At 37.3% G+C, this 21,096-nt stretch overlaps 1 protein-coding gene across 2 annotated transcripts in view; it reads left to right on the top strand.

Moving 5' to 3' along the window:
* Positions 1 to 18,965, top strand: part of EML5 (EMAP like 5) — a 90,323-nt gene extending 71,358 nt beyond the window's left edge. The window contains exons 30-44 of one of the 2 annotated variants that reach the window (XM_066552442.1): positions 390 to 468; positions 1,559 to 1,688; positions 2,487 to 2,585; positions 4,446 to 4,466; positions 7,320 to 7,493; positions 8,446 to 8,654; positions 9,859 to 10,016; positions 11,987 to 12,101; positions 12,588 to 12,776; positions 12,976 to 13,148; positions 14,399 to 14,561; positions 15,477 to 15,580; positions 15,955 to 16,108; positions 16,938 to 17,038; positions 17,359 to 18,965. In XM_066552442.1, coding sequence (XP_066408539.1) covers positions 390 to 468; positions 1,559 to 1,688; positions 2,487 to 2,585; positions 4,446 to 4,466; positions 7,320 to 7,493; positions 8,446 to 8,654; positions 9,859 to 10,016; positions 11,987 to 12,101; positions 12,588 to 12,776; positions 12,976 to 13,148; positions 14,399 to 14,561; positions 15,477 to 15,580; positions 15,955 to 16,108; positions 16,938 to 17,038; positions 17,359 to 17,395 — 1,906 coding nt within the window. In that variant the 3' untranslated portion in view covers positions 17,396 to 18,965. The remainder of the gene's footprint in view (positions 1 to 389; positions 469 to 1,558; positions 1,689 to 2,486; positions 2,586 to 4,445; positions 4,467 to 7,319; positions 7,494 to 8,445; positions 8,655 to 9,858; positions 10,017 to 11,986; positions 12,102 to 12,587; positions 12,777 to 12,975; positions 13,149 to 14,398; positions 14,562 to 15,476; positions 15,581 to 15,954; positions 16,109 to 16,937; positions 17,039 to 17,358) is intronic. The other variant, XM_066552443.1, reaches the window with a different exon arrangement.
* Positions 18,966 to 21,096: the final 2,131 nt, after the last annotated feature.

Genomic DNA, 21,096 nt, shown 5'->3' with positions numbered 1-21,096 from the left:
ACTGAGGGGTCTGCTGAAGGCATGTGGGAACAGGCATTATTAGATTAATCAGGTAAGCCTCTCTTCAGTAAAATTGCTGCAGAGAAAATGAAAGTACCTTAAAAACATAGCTTGAAAAAGCAAAGAAGATTTTAAAAGTGCTCAGTCATTTTAAAACAAGATTTTGCATTAACCCCATGGATTGTTGAAGAATTAGAGAACTTAGCATGTTCAACAAAGGATTTTTAGGTTTTGTCCCTCTCCTTTGACAGAGGTATTTATTTTGAAGATGAGCATGAGTTGAGTAGGACAGGCTGTAAGGTTTCCCAAGCCTTGGCAGGTTGGAAGGTTACTGTTAGCATGGAATGGGTGACGGACAGCCTTCTCTTATTCACAGTTCTTTGTTTCAGACCTCCAGTTAGTAGGGCATTGCCACAGCCGGAGAAACTGCAGACAAATAATGTGGGGAAAAAAAAGAGACCCATAGAGGTAAGAACAATGCGGCTTTTCTTCCTTTAGGATTTTGTTTAGCCAGAAACTAACACACCTATGAACATGTTAAATGATTGTTTTATTCTAAATATAGCAAAGGTGGAAATACTGAATAGTAGGTAAAGAGTAGAAAAAGTGGGAGAAATTTTTTTCTTGTGAATAAAAACAAGACTATTTTTCTTTTTCTTGCTAATGAAATGGAGTATAACTCAATTCTTAGTAATCATGAAACCTTAGAACTGGCTGTAGAAAGCAGGATGCTTTGTATAGATAACTGGATTGTTAAAGGGTGTATTGTTGCTAATAAAACTAAGTAATAAATATTATTAAATAAATATTGTTGCTAATAAAACTAACTATTTTTTTAATTCCAATCTTCTTAGAATTTATTTTAAAACTTCCATTTAAATTCATCATTATAAGAGTTTTAAGAATAATTTAAAAAATTCTATTAATGATGAGTTTGGCTTCAGCACCTGTTTTTTCATTACATGGCAATTGCAAATAAACATACCAATTTTTGATTAATCTGAAGTGAAAATTTCATCTAACCTTGGAAAATTTACCATTCTTTACCAACCCAAGTATTGTTGATTCTGCAAAATATTGTAGCATAGTAAACAGCTTTTAGACATCAGCACTCTAGAAGTTTTAAGCTGTAATTTGGGTTTCTAGATGCTGGCTGCAATTAAATTGTGGACCAGTGTTTGTCATTATTTGTTTCTTAGTGTCTTCTGCATTAAAAGAACTTTATTTTTCACTGCATTTTATTTATTTATGTTCATGTGTATGAGTATCTCTTTCAGTGTATCTATATATATGTCTGTGTGTACTCTATGCACATTCTGCAGCATCCCCCTGAGAGGTGAAAAGGGTGACACAGCTGTGTGTGACAAGAATGAGCAGCTCTGTAAACTGACAGGGAAGGCACCAGCCCAGTTTCTGTTGCTTTGAATGTCACTTACTTCATAAGGAGATAATTAAAAAAATTAAATCCTACCGAAGAATGTGAAATTCATAACTGCTTTAAGAAATTCATAACTGCTTTAAGGTTTGGTAAATCTACTGATGTGAATATCTCTTTTAGGACCTAATTTTGGAGCTGGTATTTGGGTACCGAGGCAAGGACTGCAGAAACAACGTGCACTATTTGAATGATGGTGCTGATGTAATTTATCACACTGCATCTGTTGGCATCTTGTATAATGTGGCAACAGGTAGGAGAAAACCCACTGGAGGGAAAAGGTTTCTTCACACTCATGGAGTTACAGTTTATAAAGTAATTAATATCCTTTAAGTATTGTAAAAGTATGTGAAAAAAATATTATTTGTTCCTAAAATTTCAGTCTGTAGAGAATATTCATAATAGCTATATAAACAAACGAGTGTACTGAAATGCTCCTGGAGGCTGAGCTTTAAGGAAGGAAAGATTTGGTTTTTTTGGTATTAGCTTTCTGAAATTTGTGCGTTGAAATGATCACGGAAACGAAAAGAGCTGAACAATGTAATTGTTATTTACATTACAGAATTGTAATTACAATTAAATAACAATGTAATTAAATAACAATGTAATTGTTATTTACATTACAGAATTGTAATTAATTCTGTAATGTAATGAATAATTGTAATTTTTTTTTTTCTAAGAACAAGTTAACATTTTGATTTGGTTTACTTTTCAGTCATCTGTATCATGTATATTCTTTCACAATAACCCAGTTAGTTTAGATAACTTGGACCTTTAAAAAAGTACACAATGCCATTTGGAGATATTTAAGCAACTTCATGTGCAAAACTTGAGGAAAATGTCTGGAGTTACTGAGGGCTGTGTGTTGAAGTTCAGATAAATAATGTGGAGTTTCTTTTTTCTGGTCTTAAGCTTCAAAATGCAACATGACCATAATGATGTTTTCTAACAAATACTATGAAATTTTCAAACATTGGCGACGTCTATGTGTGTATAAATGTTTTAATTAAAGTTGAACTAGGGTTTGATTTATTTTTTTTCTTACTTTTAGGCTCTCAGTCATTTTACCAGGAACACAATGATGATATTTTGTGCCTCACTGTGAATCAGCACCCCAAGTTTACCAACATAGTGGCAACTGGCCAAGTAGGTATGTTTGTATTTTTGTAAAAAGAATTAACAGCATGCAATCAGGACCTTGTAAATTCATGATAAATCATAAAATATTTGATTATGCTATCTCCGTTTGTATGAGTGTTACTCAGTTACCTGTCCTCTTTATATGTTCCTTTGAGTGTAATTGAATAAAGTTGACAAAAAATATTGAGGCATGAAAGATTAAACTTATCTTTTGCTTGGAGTATTATCAAAACTATTTTTTCAGAAATCTTAAGCCCCATTAAATTAGTCTGGTTGTATTGAACTATCAGTGTTAGACTGATATTGAACTATTGTGTTAGACCTTCTGAAGAGTCACTGCCCTTCCAAAGAAGCTGAATAGAGCTAACCTTCATTTCTTAAAATACATGTCAGTCTTATTAGGTTTTACCTCATCAGATAGTTTTATAATACCTACTTGTTATGTTATAGTTGTAATCTTAAAGGCAGAACCAAAACCCTAATGGGGTTCCCTACAGATAAACTAAGATATAGGGGGAAAATGTATATATATTTCATAGTGGCATAAAGGTCTATGAACTAATCAGGTTAAAAAAAAAAAAAGAAAAAAGCCCCCCACATTTTGCATTGGCATAGCTGGTAGAAATTGCTGTTTCTAGATTTTGTAGAAGTGATTTTTGTAGCCCTACAATCTGGTTGTAGTTTTCGTATCTTCCATTGGTTCTCAGCAGATTCAAACCCACATTATTTTCTTCAGGGCATAGAATACAAAAAAAAACCCCTTATTTGATTTCAGCCAAAATAACTTTTTATTTCCTTTAGGTTTGTTTTAGAAGTTTTATATAAATAAAATCAGTTCTGCAGAGTTTATTACTTGCTTTCCTGTGTCTTTTGGATTTTTAGATGCCTGTCTCATTAAAATTGACTCATTGATAGTAGTAGCCTCTTAGCTAAAATAGCTTTCTTTCCTGGTGAGTTTCTTGCCTCACATCATTTAAAACAAATTTTTAATGGAGATTATTTAAATGGAAAAAATCATCATCAGATATTTGTCTATGGTTTGAACATTTACAGAATTACAAACCTTTTATTGCCTTTAAGAATTTGCTTTTTCATCATATTTCTTAATCTGTCCCTGTTTGCCTTTCTGTAGTGGAGGAATGTGAAAATTTTTCTTCTACAGTGTTCATCTTACCTGAGACAAAATACAGGACTTAATCCTTTTTTAATTTTCATAATCATTTCTACATCAATTAGCAGTAGGACAATTATTAACTGTTTTGTAATGTGGATTAAGGCATACCAATCAGAGGCAGGTGACACTTAGAAATGACATATACTTTTAAGCCAAAAATTAAAAATAAGCTGGAAGTGAGATATCTTAAAACAGCACTTATTTTCTGATTTTGAAGGGATGTTGAGGAGTGTATATACTCTATAAAGAACTGCTGCTACTTTTCCTACTCATATGGTTGGCACAAATTGTGTCACCATCATGATTTAAAAAGATTTATTGAATCTTCAGGTACTCACATACTACTTCTTAACATTTTTTCTCACTTATTTTTTAAAAATATCAATGACATGAAAAAATATGTTTTTCATTTATTTTGGCTGAGAGCGACCTAACATACACCAAAACTAGATTTTTGTGTTGTAGTTTGAAATAGAAATCAAAAGATATTCAATATATTCAATCTATGATTTATTTCTGATGTGACCTCCTTTTATCAGTAATTACTCATCTTTAACAGCAGTACTGGTGCTGCTGCAATGCAAAAAGATGACATCAAGGTGTGTGTTAAGAAATTACACTGAATGTGGCATATATTTTCTTTAGCACTTATCTTATTTCTGATCTAATTATTTTTCTGCTGCTTTTCCATTACAGGAGACTCAGCAGATATGTCAGGTAAGGGAAACAAAATTTTAACATCTTCAGGTATAGTTAGTCTATCTGGTAGCCATCTGCAGCTTTATAGAGGCATAAGTGATGTGAATTCATTTTTAGTTTATTAAACCCCGTGTATCAGTCATATTACTGTCAGCACTGAATAGAAGTCAAAACAGCTCAGCATACTGTAAATATAGAAAAATTACAAATGCTAGAACACACTTAAAAACTACTCTTGTTGAAGCATATTCCCTTTGTGCTGCTTAGTGATTAGTGAGTTCTAATACATACTGCTGCTGTAGCGTTCCTGGGTATGCTTGCCAGTTTTGTAGGCATATTGGGGCTGACAACATTTGGTTTAGTCCTTCAATTGAATGTAATTTTAAACATGCATTTCTAAAGTAAATTCTACTGAGGAGGCCTAGGTGACTGAGTGAAAAAACAAATCACCTTTCACATTTATGTACAATTGTCATGCAGTTTATTACCATTGATCCAAAATGCTTTTTATGATGTCAGTTTAATTTTTCCTCTATCATTTTGGGTCTTTGACATTTTGACGGTCTTGACTGAGATATTTTTTATTAATATTTTTTTTTCAACTGTAATTGCAAAAACTCATCACCATCATGTGCGAATGAGTTCATTGTTGAGTAGCCATAATTGTCTTGTGAAGAATCTTCAGAGATGCATAAATGTGGTCATGTGTAATAGAAAGTGTAATAATCTTCATGTGGATCTAAAGCTTGTTCTGTAAGAACAAATGTACATTGACATCTTTAATGTGTGTTGACTTCTCTTAAATATGGCAAATGGTGCTTGCTCTAAGGATGGCAGGAAGAGTATAGGTACCTTTTCCCACACTTCTAGCCTGTATTATAAAAAAGCAATGATGATATGGATATTTATATGGAAGAACATCTATAGTACTGTATAGAGTGGCTGGACACTTTCCCTGTCTCACGTGCCTTCCTCCTACTGCAACTTCAGTTTGAGCTTGTGTATATTACCAAATTCTGTTGATGCTGCCTGAAACGAGCACTCTTGAATTTTTTCTTCTTTCTGGAACCATTAGTCTGGAATCCAAGCTGCTGCCTGCTTTCATTAGAAAGTTGAATAGTTTTACTTAAAATTTATTGATGGCTTTTGGCATCCTTGCCAACAATTTTTGCTTTTCTGTTTCAGATTTTCAGTCTTCTACAGTGACGCAGGTGTTCTTGTAGCAGTAATGTTTGTACTAGGCTGGAATGGCAATTAAAGTTTCCTAATGATTTGGTGTAGATTTGGTCCACCTTACTAAAGATTTTTTCTGTCCTGCCAGCCCACGCTAGCTTTATCTAACTGCTCCCAGAAGGAGATGATGGCTTAGAACATCTCTCTTGTGAAAGCGTTGAGTATACAGGCAGGATTCAGTTTCAGGACAGAGACTTTCAGAAGGACTCCATCACATGGAAGGACCTCAGAGTTCATGTTCTCTGTCTTGCAGATCTTGCTCTGAATGATTTTGTCAGTTCTTATTCAGGAAAACTAGGGGAGAGATTCTGTTTGCCACCCAAAAGAAAACTTTTGGCCAAGGTTATAGAGCATGTGCACTATTCAAGGGTAATGCAGAACTTTACCAAGAGGAGGGCTGAAGAGTGAAAAACAGTTCAGAGCCATAATAAAACTTTCCCTTCCCTCAGTTTCCCATAAGAACAGCAAAGAGTTTGCTGACAATTCTTGGGAAGTGCTAGTTGCTTCAACTCCTGCCCTTTCTGTTTTAATGGCATAGCCATTAAATGATCCTGCTGTGGTACCTCTCAAAAGGTAATGCTAACATCTTGTTGCTGACATGAGAGGAAATTCAATTGGGAAATAAAAGAAATGAGGAAGTATGTTCTAAAGACTGTTTCAGAACAGCTGTGGAATTGTGCTCAAAAACTGAGTTTCATGTGGCTGAAATTTTGCCTAAGTCCCTGTGCCTACTGTTTCCCATCACATGCATGCCTTTGAGGGCCTAGATTTATCTATTAGAAACATGAAGCATGAACCTGAAAGAGAATTTAGTTTGTGTGAGTCTGGATCTGTGACAAAAGCCAGTAACCTTAGGACTCTGCAGTCAAATTTATTAGAGATCAGAAGTGAAGAATTTTGAGAATCTTACTGTGCTGGAAATGCCTTAGATGCTGCTCAGAGATTGTAAACTATATATGGATGGCAAGATCTTTTGAGCAGGCATTGCATTTGGGGAAAAAACAGCTGTCATCATGTTAGAGATAATCACATACGTTAGTAGCATGGAAAGACATTTTTTCCTGCAGAGAGCTTGCAGTCTAAACAATGCACATGCAATACCGTAGTTCTATGTCGGTAAGCGAGCTGACAATTTGGCTCATGCTCTCCTAAGAGGACAAGCCTTTCAGACAGGTGGCCATTTTGTAGAAAGGAGATTTTGGCCCTGCACTGTAAACTGATTTCTCTGTAGCCATCAGTTGTCCAAAAGCCCCATGGAGAGGTTACATTCTTGATGAGCAGCTTTATTTATGAAGGTTTTTGAGTTAGCATGCTGGTCTATGTTTTAATAAGAGCAAAACAGGAGACGACAGCTCTTGCTTTTAAAACTTCTGCTGTGCTACACAGGTCCCATAGCAAGTTAAGTAACAAATTAACACCTCCGGTAATGTAATGTGGCCAGCTTGTTCATCCTACCTAATGATCCTGTTTGTCATAAATTGTTTTCCAAATGGAGGCCAAAATCTCTTTTCTTTCCTTTATTTTCCCCCATCTGATCACAGCAATTTGGTCTTATAAAAAAGCATTAACTGCTTCAATAAGGAAATCATTACACATTTTCAAAATGACTACTAATGGTATGTTTTTCTATTTGTGTAGCTACAGCTCCTTCTATTCACGTGTGGGATGCAATGAACAAGCAGACGCTGTCGGTGCTGCGGTGCTACCATTCCAAGGGCGTTTGCTCCGTCAGTTTCAGTGCCACTGGCAAACTGCTGCTGTCCGTAGGGCTGGATCCTGAACACACCATTACCATTTGGAAGTGGCAGGAAGGTAGGAAAGAGACTGGTTTTGCAGAGGGTGTTTACATTGTTAGAGATATGTTGGCTCGAGTCAAGAGCAAGTGTAACTTTAAAGCATCAGCTGATTAAAAATTATTAAATAAATGCTGTGCACTATGCTCTGTACAACGAGATCTAAAATAGATTTGTTTACCCATTCTAGTGACTGCTGAATATATCTCCTTTGAAACTATTGTGTAAAGGTCAAGCTAGTTCACTGATTTCCAGTAAGAATAATGTAGGGATTTCTTTTCTTAAAAACTGTCATCATCATCATTATTATTATTATTATTATTATTATTATTATTATTATTATTATTATTATTATTATTATTATTATTATTATTACTATTTTATTCTTCTCTAAAGTCTGATTACTGACTAGGTTGTCATACTCCTGAAATTATTCCCAAAAGTTGCAAATTGCAGAAATAGGGTGCCAGGATAACTCCTCTATGCATCTTATATAATTGTTGCCCTAAGCTATGCTACATGTTTTCAGATCAGCTTTGATCTGTATTTCTGATTTAGGCTAAAGAGATTTGAGCTCCTTTCCTTGTCTCCTTTCTGCCTGACAAAGGCATGCCCAGATTATGGATCTGATTCTCTGAGTCTCTCCTCTCTCTTTGGGGATTGCTGTTGATAACTAGTGACTCTCAGAATTTTAAATATCAGCTATTAAGTTAATAACAAATGATCTTTCATAGCTTGTCTGAGATCCTGTGGGGATGGATGCAGTGTCCATCTTATACAATCTTAGCTAGGATGAAGGATGTGTGGTCAGAACATGCCTGTGTTCATCTTAAGGGTTGATGCACATTCAGAATGGCAGCTAAGGATCCCAACTGAGGAATCTTCATATGGGTCAAAATTATTTTAATATTTTTAACCAGAAATATGTCTTTTTCTCAGCAAAGTCAAAATGTCCATTTTCTTTCTGCCAGGTGCCAAAATTGCCAGCCGAGCTGGTCATAACCAGCGTATATTTGTAGCAGAATTCAGGCCAGATTCAGATACACAGTTTGTTTCTGTGGGAGTAAAACATGTAAGGTTCTGGACACTGGCTGGAAGAGCTCTCCTCAGTAAAAAAGGGCTGCTGAGCTCCATAGAAGATGCCCGCATGCAGACGATGCTGTCTGTAGCTTTTGGAGCGGTACGTACTTCAACAAACCACCTGAGAATGCATGAAACCAAACTTTTTTTACCCTTCTGCCTTTATTCAGTTCAGTGAGACTTTTATAACCTGGTTAATGAGTGTATAAATTATTTTACTAAACTCAGTTTAACATTACTAATACTTACCTGCTAGTTAGAACTAGTATCAGCTTTCTTTATAGTAGAAAAGACTATGGGTTTGTATGTTTTCTGGAAAAAAAACACAGATGCCTTGAACTGATAACAAACTACTTTAACTGTTACTTAATCCAAAACAAAACTGAGTCTAGAGTGCAAGAACCAAACAGTAGAAATGAGGCTGATTTTATGCCCACCTGAAAGTGATGGTTTTGTCATTTGTATTGTGGTACTGCTCATGGGTGATCAGAGAGCAGCGCTCTGTCCTGGGGCATTCATTAATGTCAGATGCTGTAAGGCAACTGCATTAGGGGTTTCTTTTGCTTTGGGGGTTTTTGGACATGTGCAGGCCATCTTGCTAAGTTCCACAGCACTGCTGGGTCTGGAGTTGCTCTGCATGAGCAGTACTCATATCTTCAGCTGGGCAGAAAGGCACAGATTCCTTTTGTGAACTGGTCCTCTGCTTTGATTGTCTGTATTTCTGTCCTGTTTGACCATCTGACTGTTTGGTCCAGAGTCAAGTTACGCTAATTTTGATTTTTGAAACTCTAACTGGGCTGTGGTTGCCTTTTTTTTGCTACAGTATCTCTTTTACACAGTGGTGTCTCTCTGATTTATATGAAGGTCTTACAAAACACTAAGATATTTTCCAAATGCTAACTGTTATTGGTGCCCAACCCAGGCATTAGTCAGAGGTTTGGGAAACCTCTGTAAACTTTCTTAGGAAGAGACAGGTTCTTAGTGTGAGAATCAGGCTGTATGCTGTGTGGCCTGAAGTTTGGTGTGAGGCTTGAGGATGCAGAGCTTCCAGGGGTTTTGTGAAAAGCTGTGCAAAGTGAATAAAGCCAAACCTTGGGTGTTTTCCATATTTCTGTAGGGAGCAGCTCTGGGAGTTCTCTTCTTGATTTTGTCTCAGAAGAAGCTTGTTCAGCTCCACAGTTTCCTCTTCTGCAGCAGCAAACAAAAGCAATTTAGCCTCTAAATGCAAATGGTGTTTATTTCTGAATGTTTTTCTTCCTACCTTACTCAGAATCAGATGATGAGTATGTTTTTCCCCTTTTCAGAACAACTTGACATTTACAGGTACTATCAGTGGAGATGTTTGTGTTTGGAAGGATCATGTGTTGATACGAATTGTGGCCAAGGCTCACAATGGACCTGTGTTCACCATGTACACCACACTAAGGGATGGCTTGATTGTTACAGGAGGCAAAGAAAGGCCGTGAGTCTTCTTTTTTCTTTTTTTTCTGCATGCATGTTTTCTCTTTAAAAGTGGTTTGGATTCATCCCATCGACACTGTTTGGGACATTAAAGGTAGAAGAGTAGTCCCTTTCAGATTCCTGGTAAGTATTAAGAAAACAGCAGTCACCCACATCCAAAGTGGAGGTAATCCCATATGAGCTTCAACTAGCTATTTCCCCCATTTATTATAAGAGAAAGCATTTAGTCTGAAATTTAGAATCATAGAATGGTTAGATTTTCTAGATTTTCTTATTGATTTTCTAGCTCCAACACCCATTTAGCTTTAAGCACCAAAAAGTTACCTAGTCCTTGTGGGTTATTTCTTTCACTGAAGATGTCCTGAGGTTGTTAAGCCAAGGGATTTGCACAGTTGGGATTGAATATATGAATCATAATTTTTATAGCAATATGATGCATAACTTCTTTCAAAGGAAAGAACTGCTTAGTTATGACGGCAGAGGCAAGCTGTCTTCTCTCAAATCTAAGGTACTGCAAGATTCTTTGTTGCTGTACTGCAAGATCCTGGGGTTGCAAGCAAAATGTCTCCTTAAGCATTTTAATTTTTTTGATGCCTTCCTAGTGATCAGAAAATGCTTCAGCTGTAATACAGTCCATCTGATGACATGATAGTGCCACATTTGGCAGGACACAGGCCACTTATATTTTCAGACCGAACTGAAAACTTATTTACTTCTGTGCCTGAAATATTTCCTTCTACTATTTATTAATGTTGTCGTGATTTTATTTGGAGGGTGTTCTCTCCACCACTTAGCTTCAGAGGCTTTTAATCATTGGTATTTGACCTGAAACAAATAGTATTGAATAACAATAAGAACCCAGAATTCATCTCCTGTGGGAAAATGCAGTATTGACAGTATGAAAAACAAATTTTCATTTAGGAAGACTGTATGCTTTTTTCTGCCTTAGTTGCAGCTCACCAGCCTTGTTTTGGTAAAATCTTCTTGCTGAGTATAATGATCAATCATATGTCAAAACAGTGCTAGTGGGAAGCAAAGAATATATTATTGCAAGGAGTATCAATTTATAATTAATTATCGTTATTATTATCATTATTATTATTATTATTATTATTATTATTATTATTATTATTATTATTATTATTATTATTAATAATAATAATAATAATAATAATAGTACAAATCAGTAATTGTGATTAAACATTCTGAAGTTCTCTGTAAGATTATTCAGTAATCAAAGCTGTAACACAGGCAGCTCGATATTGTGGAACATTGTTTTTTTGTTGCTGTTAGGGGAGATTGAAGACAGATCAGACATGTCCCAGCTCAACTAGAGATGCCAGATTTATCCCTGTTTCAATAAACATTATCTGTTTTTTAGAAACATTTTTTTCAATGTGTTCTATTCTGAAATACCAGGGGATTTTTTTGCAAGTGGGAGGGAAATACTTAGTGTTTGCATAATTAATAACTATTAGTTGTGTGGTTTTTCTGCTGTATCTGTGTAAGTTATTTTACAGCAGTGAAAATAGTGACATTTTCACAGAAATGAAAATAATCTGTCATTTATTTCACAGAAGTAAAATACATACCTTTTCTGTTTCTCTCAACTCTAATTTGAAAATCTCTGCCTGTCTGACTATTAAGATGGTGGTTTGCCTGCTTAACTGTTCTTCTGACAAGACAGATTCCCTCAGAGCTGCTCATTCAGACTAAGCTCAGCAGCACCCATCTTTCAACTTGTTCTGTAAAGTAGAACAGGGAGGACTTGGAATCAGTTTGTCTTGCTGGGCTGTGAAGCTCAGCATGTTAATATCAACTGCTCAGGCAAACAGAATCTTTTAACAATTTAAAACATACTAAAATGCCTCATTTGTAGTGCAGTACATTAAATAATATTGTTCTTTCATCCATGAATTGTCCTTTTTGTGGCAGCTGTTGTACTCATGGTTCTTCCTGATGTCTTCACAGTTCAAAGGAAGGAGGAGCAGTCAAGCTGTGGGACCAGGAGCTGAAACGATGTCGTGCCTTCAGACTAGAGACAGGACAAATGACAGACTGCGTTCGCTCTGTTTGCAGGGGCAAGGTAAACAAAGCTGCCTGGCTAGAAAATACAGCTCATCATTTGGGGTTGATTTCTGAATATCACATAGATTAGTTCTGCTTTCTCTTCTAGCTAGTATTTGAAATGAAAGGCTAAGCTAGAAGGTGTCTACAACTGGTATTGTGGCAGAAAAACATCTACTTTGTGAGACCTCAGTCTTTCTTAGGATAATATTACATATATATTTTTATTGAAGACTAATTAAGGATTAATTTTCTATTTTCTTTCACACTTTGATATCAAATATCAAATGACAAGCAGTAACTCAGCCAGCATCATGCTATCTACAGAGCTTTGTACTTTAATAACTCAGAGGAGTTTAAAAAATAAATTTTCTTTGATTATTTGATAATATGACTTAAGCAAACTTTCTTGACAGGACTGTAGCTCTTCATGATATTTTAATTACTGTTCATCATGAGAGGTTAATGTATTTTATCAGAGATAATTCTTTCACTATTGTTTAAGGGCAAAATTCTTGTTGGGACAAGAAATGCTGAAATAATTGAAGTTGGAGAGAAAAATGCTGCATGTAACATTCTAATTAATGGTCATATGGATGGACCCATCTGGGGCCTAGCAACACATCCATCCAGAGACTTTTTCCTTTCTGCTGCAGAAGATGGCACAGTAAGACTCTGGGATATTGCTGAAAAGGTAGGTGTTAGAGAATACTTGTTTAGAGAAAAAAAAATAGGCTTGTGATGGTGTTGCAGACTTGAAACTTGTTTTTTATTGTACTCTGAAAATAACCCATGTAATGCTGTTAGCATGTTAACAAGCTATTAGCATAAGATGCTTTTAAAATATGGACAAATAGTAACAGTTACTATTCTGGGTTTTTATTTCTTCACAGAAGATGCTGAACAAAGTCAGCTTAGGACATGCAGCTCGTACTGTTTGTTACAGCCCAGAAGGTGATATGGTAGCTATTGGCATGAAAAATGGAGAATTTATTATCCTGCTTGTCACCTCTCTAAAAATTTGGGGGAAGAAAAGGGACAGAAGATCAGCAATTCAAGATATCAGGTCAGAAAATGTTATTGCTGGTCTATTGTAGTATGCTAGAAATCTCTAATATTTTGCTTTTTAAAAATACAACTCTGTGTTCTGGGAAACATTGCAATGATATTTCAGAGAGCTGGAATCAATGAGTGAATTGTGGAGTTTGTGGGATTATACCAGGAATAAAAAAGAAAGAGGAGGAGGTACATGGAGATAAGAGATAGCATCAGTCAAAACAACAAGGGGTGTGGACCCCAGTGAGGAGTGGTGTTCCCCAGGGGTGGTGGGCACTGTTGGACATCTTGGTGGCAGCAGGGACAGGGGGATGGAGTCCCTCAGCAGGTTTGCCAGTGACACTGTGAGGGTGTGGTGGGATCCACATGCTTGAGGGAAGGGACTCCTAGGAGGTAAAATGAGATCAGACACTTAGAGATAAAGACTGGATTGTGGAGATGATGGAAATGCCAGTCTGTCAGTTTGCACCTTGTTGTGTTTGTTAGACAGGAGTTAGAAGTAAAATTCTGCTTCTGTTTCCTGCGTGGAGGAACAGGCTGGTTCTTGTATGAGATAAATTGGTTATAATCAGCTAAGGAAGGTTTTGGAGAGCAAATATAAGCAAAGAGAGACCTTGCAGAAGAGCTCTGCTAGGAGTCAGGGGTTTGCTGGAGTTGGAAAGCTGTCCCAAGGTATGTTTCAGAGAGAAGAGAAATAAAGAGACTTCCCCAGTAACACAGAAGTGGCTGTGAGGGATTTGTTCAGCTCAGGAAGCTACTGAGTTTCAAGACTAGAAAAAAAACTGGAAGAAAGAAACCAGTGTGCAAAGATACATTGGGGAAACAAAAGGTTGGATTTACATCTTTTTATGCAGTACATTTCATCTAGAAGTTCTGGCTTCGCTTCAGTTGGAGCACTTCAGTTTTCCATTTTTTAACCTTGTAAGTATAGCATAAGGGAGTCAGAGTGTCATCAGGGGGGATGCCACAAGTTGTTAGACCATGAGGGGGTCATGAAATCAGATCATGAACAGAGTTATTCAAGAGATGTTACCAGTTCACTTATATGTGTAATCTGTACCAAAATTATTGCTACTTTCTGCTGGATATGCATTCCCGAAAACTTTAATTTCAAAAGTTATTTTGCTTAGCAGACTGAATACTCTGCATCCCTCTAGTTCTGGATAGCAGACACTTGAAATGCAAATTTCTGCACTTCTCAAATATTATAATCTGTTGTAAGTGCCAGCCTGTTCTCATGAAACCCTTTTATCTGTACAGGTTTAGCCCAGATTCTCGTTACCTGGCAGTTGGCTCCAGTGAGAATGCAGTGGATTTTTATGATCTGACTCTGGGTCCCACACTAAATCGAATCAGCTATTGCAAGGATATCCCAAGTTTTGTGATCCAGATGGACTTCTCTGCTGATAGCTCTTATCTCCAGGTATCAGTCATTAATGGTTCAAGGTACTGAATGGGAAACATACCTGTGACAGATACTCTGCAAGTATTCTCCTTTGACAGCTTCTAAGTTTTGTAGCTAAGTGTTGGAGTATATTGCTGACATCAGACTTACTTGTTGTAGTGGTAAGTGGATGCCTTTAGTTTTGAACAGTTTTCCAGGAGATCAAATACAGAAAATAAGCAAAGAAATGAGAGAGAGATTTCAGACCTCCTGTGATGTGCCTCCCTGCTTTTTTACCTCTGATGCTGATGGGCTATCTTACAAGAGAAAGGACTACAGTCTGTCATTCTGCAGGGCCTGGGGATCTATAAATTCTTTGTCTCTCTGACCAGCATGATGGCATTATAGGTCTTTTTAGTGCTAGACTTTGTGGAGCAGCACCAAAGTCATGGTGTTGAAACTGCCAACTATAGGAGGGCTGAAGACATTTCTTAAAATAAACATAAAGTAAATATAATATGCTTTCTATATTTTATTTGCATCTGAAAGGAGAAATAAGCTTCTTTCATTAGCAAATCAATATTTACTCTCATTATCAAATCAATATTAGCCCAAGAGGAACACCTTTGTGTCAGTTTTAATGATAGAAATTTATTTTGCTTTATTTGTATATACTAATGCACTAACACATACACGCAGAATGTGAGTTGTTTCAGTTATTTTTTACTAATTAGACATTTAAATGTTAAGACCTCTCATGCTTTCTCACTATTGCTTTATGCTTGTATAGATTTTTGAGAATTTTCAACTCATTGACTAAGTTTTCTTGATAGCTGTTACTCTATGGAGTAAAAAGTAACTGTCACAAAAATGCTTTTCAAAGCCCTCTGGAATTATATTTTCATCTTTTGAAGCAAGTTAATGTATTGTAAATTTTCTGTGGTCAACTCAAAGGTCTCTACGGGGTCTTACAAAAGGCAAGTGTATGAAGTGCCTTCAGGAAAGCAGCTTGTGGACCAGGCTGTGATTGACAGAATAACATGGGCTACTTGGACAAGGTAAATGATTCATGTATTCACACCTGTTAGAACACCTGGAACTTCCAGGAGAAGCACCTACTATTTAAAAGTCTATTTAATCCCTTCAGTCAGATATTTTCTTTTAACACACCGATCTGCTCTGGCAGCAGCTTCCCCTAAATGCAGCACAGCAAAAGGCAGCACAGAGCAGATTCCTTCAGTACACTGGGGGCAATTATGGAATGATTCCAAAATTAATTACAGAATAAAAGCTATGTAAGGTATGCATGTGTGAAAATAAAATGTAAACATTGCATTTTTATAGAACCAGCTAGAATATGAGATCTGATTTCTATACCAGACTCTTGTTTTTGCAGTGGTTTTCAAAGTAATTTCTTGGTCTTCTATTTCAGTGTCCTTGGGGATGAAGTAATTGGAATCTGGTCCAGGCATGCTGAAAAAGCTGATGTGAACTGTGCTTGTGTCTCTCACTCGGGAATCAATCTCGTAACAGGCGATGATTTTGGCATGGTCAAACTGTTTGACTTTCCATGTCCTGAAAAATTTGTAAGAACTTGTTTTTGCATGGTTACAACAAGTACTGTTGATATTAGGATCTTGTCTTGTTTCTCTAGAAGACATATGATGGAAATATTTTCTTCTCTAAATTTGTAGCTTTTTAGTACCTCCTTATCTCCATAGTCTCATGGCATGCTCCACATCAGAGTTTCCCCACCATTTTGTGCAGAAGCTCTTGCTATAACCTCTTGAAGGTGTTGATATTGTCTGCCAGTCTGCTTTAGCATAGTGCCTGCCTAATGAAAAATCTCAAAGCCCGTAGTAATTTCCACATCTCTGATCCATTTGATAGATGAGGAAGATAGAGGGTGATTTTAGTCCCATCTGTGGATCTTCATGGATGAAGAGTTTACAGATTTTTCACTAACGCTGTTAAATTGTTTCACTGCTTTTTATAATTTTAATTTATAATGGTTTTTAAATTTGTTTTCACTGTTAATTTTCAGGATTTGAGACTGCCCAGGGTACACTGCTCACACAATTGCAATGAAAATAATTGGTGTTCAGTGTCAGGAATTTTACACAAACCTTGGAAGTTAGTCATGTGACAAGATGTATTTAATATTTTTTTGTTAGCTTGAGCATTCTTTCCAATTTGCAATTGCTCTCTTATTGGCTGACAACTTAATCTGCATTGCAGCTCAATAGTAGTTCTCCTTCAGGAGATCTTTCACATATGATAAACTGTAAAACTTTTGAACATTATAAGTATGTGGTGCAATAAAAAGGTAGATGAAAACTTCATGCCTGTTCTGATTTAGGAGGGTACAGAGTATTTAGACTCTCTCATTCTGTTGTTGTTTGGGGTTTTTTCCAGGCAAAACACAAACGATTTTTAGGTCACTCTGCCCACTTAACGAATATTCGATTCACAAGTGGAGACAGATACGTGGTCAGTGCTGGAGGGGACGACTGCAGGTAGGTGTTCCTGCCGTGGCTGCCACAATCTGCACAGCACTGCACATGGCCAGTCCACAGCAGTGCAAGGCTAAGTTCAGCCTTCAGCCTTTTGTCCATGTGCTTGCTTTCCTGTTCATACATAGAGAAAAACGTATTTGTGACAAAATAATATCCCAAATGTTAATATGAACAGCTAATATTTAATAAGTTCAAATGTTCACGTGAATATTCAGAACATCATACTTTTGATAGGAATTTATTTTAGCTGTGTCAGCCATTTCTTTTAACAACACTGTAGTTTTCTATATCTCATATTTAATATCTTTTTGAAAACACAGCTTATTTGTTTGGAAGTGTGTGCATATGCCTCATTGAGAGAGACATGGAGACTTGCAAAGAGGAAACTGCATGAAGTACCAGGCATGAAACACCCAGGATTGCAATGTGACATTCTGCTGTGCCCTGCATGCGTAAGAAATGACCCAAGACACAGAGCAGTCTGTCTCTGACAGACAGGACCTGGAGTCTGCCAGAAGGATGGACACACTGAGGCTGCTAGTTTTGCTTCAGTGTCAGATAATCTGGGTTTGTATTCCACTCACTGCCAGATGTTGAAAACAAAATATGTGGATGAAAGGAAAAAGTGAATTGTTAATCAATGTACAGTTTCACAGCAAGTTCTTGGGGTTTTAATCAAGAGATGCTATTTCTGACCTAGTGCTGTACATTGATCTATTTTCAGCATGAATGTTTTTCCTTTAAGTTTTGAGATCTAAATAGCATAGATAAAAAGAGTATTCCATATTTTATTACTGAGAGAGACCATATATTAACTCTTAAATATATAGTATTTTAATAAATGTTTAATTATTATAATAGAAATTATATTTCTATGGCTGGTCAAAAGGAAACATCATATCTGATGAAGCAGAAAATAATAGAGTTGATTCCTTGTGACTGAAATATTTCTGTATTTAGAGGCCTGGGTCACAGTCATGTCTGGTGAAAGCCGTTGGATATGCATGATCTTCATGGCTAATTTAGTGTTTTTGTTGCACTTAAACATTAAATTAGTTCTATGAGCAAAAATAGATTTGCTCACTTTGCGAGTGCCTTGCCCACTACCTAAAAGTCTAACTCCAATTTTTGCCTTGTGAATAAAAGTATTCTCAGTGGAAGAGAGATTATTGCTGTGTTACTTGACTGGGCTGTGAGCCTCTCTGCTGGAAATGAGGACCAGGGTGAGGATTTTGTAGTCTTTTTGTCGATAAAGTTTGGGATGTCAGCAGTGGCAAAAATAGAATTTCAGAGCAATATGAATTGATTTTATTTTCTCAGCATCATAGGGGAGATTCAGAGAGAACTTTCTGAGCATTATATTTTATACATTTGAACTTTTAATAGAGTTAGGACTAGCTGGGAGATGTCTCTATTCAGATTTCTCTTCTGACTGTAAAAATGTCCAATCATCTGCTTCTTTGAATGGACCTGCTGTCACCTCGAGCATTTATTCTATCCTGCAATGTAACTGAGATTCTGAGTTGGAAAAACATTTCAGTGATAATAAAATCCTGAACAAAGCTGTGTTTTGGGTACAAGTGAGGAAGGTTTCATCAGCTGTTTGTCTAAATCATGCCATAGAGAAACATTACAGATAGTTAATTTTCATGCAATATAGCAGGGATCAAAAATCACTAATTGTCAGCACTGCTTCCATTGTGGCATTCTGCTGTGCACAGAAAGCTCTCTTTCTGTGTAAGCCAGCATTGCTTTGACAGTGGCACTTGTTTAGGTCAGTCAAGAGGGTTTGGTCTTTTTCATCTCTTGCATTTTCTTATGCCAGATGAAAAAGAATTAAACCTCATTTCTTCTTGTAATCATCTTGTATGCATGTTGGTTACAGAAGGAATGGGAGGGATTTCAGGTAGAAGAGAAGGAGGAGAAAAGTTACAGAGCCAAACTTTTGTGCTCTCCTTGTTATGTGCTATACAAAACTAGTTACCCAACTGTCTTAGCTAATATATTTTATATATCAATCTATAGTGAATATTTATTTTAAAGAAGTTGATGAACTAAACAGTTATCAGGTTTCTCAGCATGCTGGTTCTTAGCAAAGTCTTGCCAGTCATGCAGCTGCTATTCTACAGGAGCAAAAACTCTGAGGGTTTGGTCATGAGTGTACAAGGAGATTTTGGCAGTAATGTTTTTGAGTTTAGGGGAATTGCATATGAGAATTGTGATTCGACCTGATGTATCTCATAACCTTGTTTCCTGTCTGTCTGTTGTATGTGAAAATTAGTCTCTGGTGTTTATGTCTTCTCTTTACTAGAGAAATTCTTTGCAGCGTGCTCTTTTATGGCTGTGATTCTATCCCTTATTAAACACATCTGTGCAGGACTTTCAGACTTGAAGTAAGATTTGTCCTGCCTCTACTTTAAAGTTGCCTTTTGTTGGATCAAGATGGATGACTTTTAAGAGCTCACTCATAGTCTGTCCTACTCAGACTGCCAGATCAAAGTCCAGATTTTTCTGTCTCTGAGTTTTCCCCACAAAACCCTAGGCTCTGGGAGCTCTTCTGTAGGCCTTCCCCCAGTGAAGGAGCTATGTGGATCAAGAGGGTTTGTTCCTCCAATCCCTGTCACTGATCCTCTTCTCCTCCCTCCCCCTATGTCCTTCATGAATGCTGTGCCTCTCCACTGATAATTTGTCCATTGGTGCTTTTCCCCTGAGGAATCCCAAAAGCCACACCAGAGCTGAAGGATGAGCAGAAAGGGGTGGAAGGGGCTGAGGGCTGCAGCCTCCAGGTCTCCCTGCTTCTTCACTCTCTTCCAAACCTCACTGCTGCTGTAAAGGGCTGGCATGGAGCTGGAAGCTGGGGAGCTCTTTAAAAACTAAACTGCCAGCATTGTTCCTCCTCCTCCTGCAGCCTGTATTGGTAGCCAGTGTTTTCCCTGGTGAAACTGCTCTGTGGTTTGCCAAGTAAAAATGGGAGCAGCCAGCTGGGAATGATCACAAATGGTGAGGAGAAGAGTGAGCAGAGGCTCAGTCGCAGTTTGGAGCATAATGTAGCTGTGATTCTCTGCTGAAGGGAAGAGCTGGCTGCAGCATGGCCCAAGCTGGCAGCTTTATGGTGTTTTTGGTCTTTTTGCCTGTGATGGTGCTTGCTACTGTGCCTCATTTGCTGTTTACATTAAATGCTACTGTAGTAACTTGCTAATTGTTGCCACCCATGCTTGAAGCATGTGTACATGGGAACAGGCTGCCTGTTCTGATAGGCACTGGAGCTCGAGGCTGGATGCTCCACAGAGAAGTCAGAGGAGGACAGAACCCTGTAGGATAGGTCAGGGAAGAAGCTGGAATGTGGAGGGACCAGTGACAGCCTTTCATCTGGAAGCATCAGAGAGAATGGAGAGCAGGAGGGCTTTGCCTGAAGCTGGAGAAAACCTCTTCTGCACCAGGGAAGGGGAAGCAAAAGGTCTTTGTATAATTTAATAACTTACAGTGGATGATTCTTTACTGTAGCTTGTCTTTTTGGTTAGCAGCAAACATGTATCTTTGGGATCTTTAGTCAGCAATATTTTTGGTAATAAAAGAAATTAACTGGAGAACTGAATAAAAATAACATTTCAGTTAATAAAATAAATATGCACTTGAAAGCTAATAAACATAATTAGAAAAAAAAAAGAGAATAAGGAAAATCCAGCTCCTAGGAGCAAGGAAATATAAAAAATAAACACATTTAGAACTGAAAGTTGCCATAGTGCAGTCAGGTTAATGCTAACCTGCACTTGTGCCATCAGAAAGCAGGTCCAGCAGGTGAGGCATCTCCTCAGTCTAAAACAAGGCCAAAAGAAAGGACTTCAGTACCAAGAGCAGGACTTTGATAGCATTCAGGAGTGGCTTAGTTTAAAACCATGATCCAGTTCTCTCAGCTGCTGCCTGAAGCACCTGACCCCACTGTTTGGGCTGAGGGAAAGTTTGCCAAGAGACCCAGTGCCCCTGAGCCACCCTGAGCACGGCCATGCAGCACCTCCCCTGCCTCAGGATCCCACCCAGCCTGGGCTGGATGTGCTGGG

This window comes from Molothrus aeneus, chromosome 6 (assembly GCF_037042795.1).
Source record: "Molothrus aeneus isolate 106 chromosome 6, BPBGC_Maene_1.0, whole genome shotgun sequence".
NCBI lineage: Eukaryota > Metazoa > Chordata > Aves > Passeriformes > Icteridae > Molothrus > Molothrus aeneus.
This window is presented reverse-complemented; position numbering and strand designations above follow the sequence as displayed.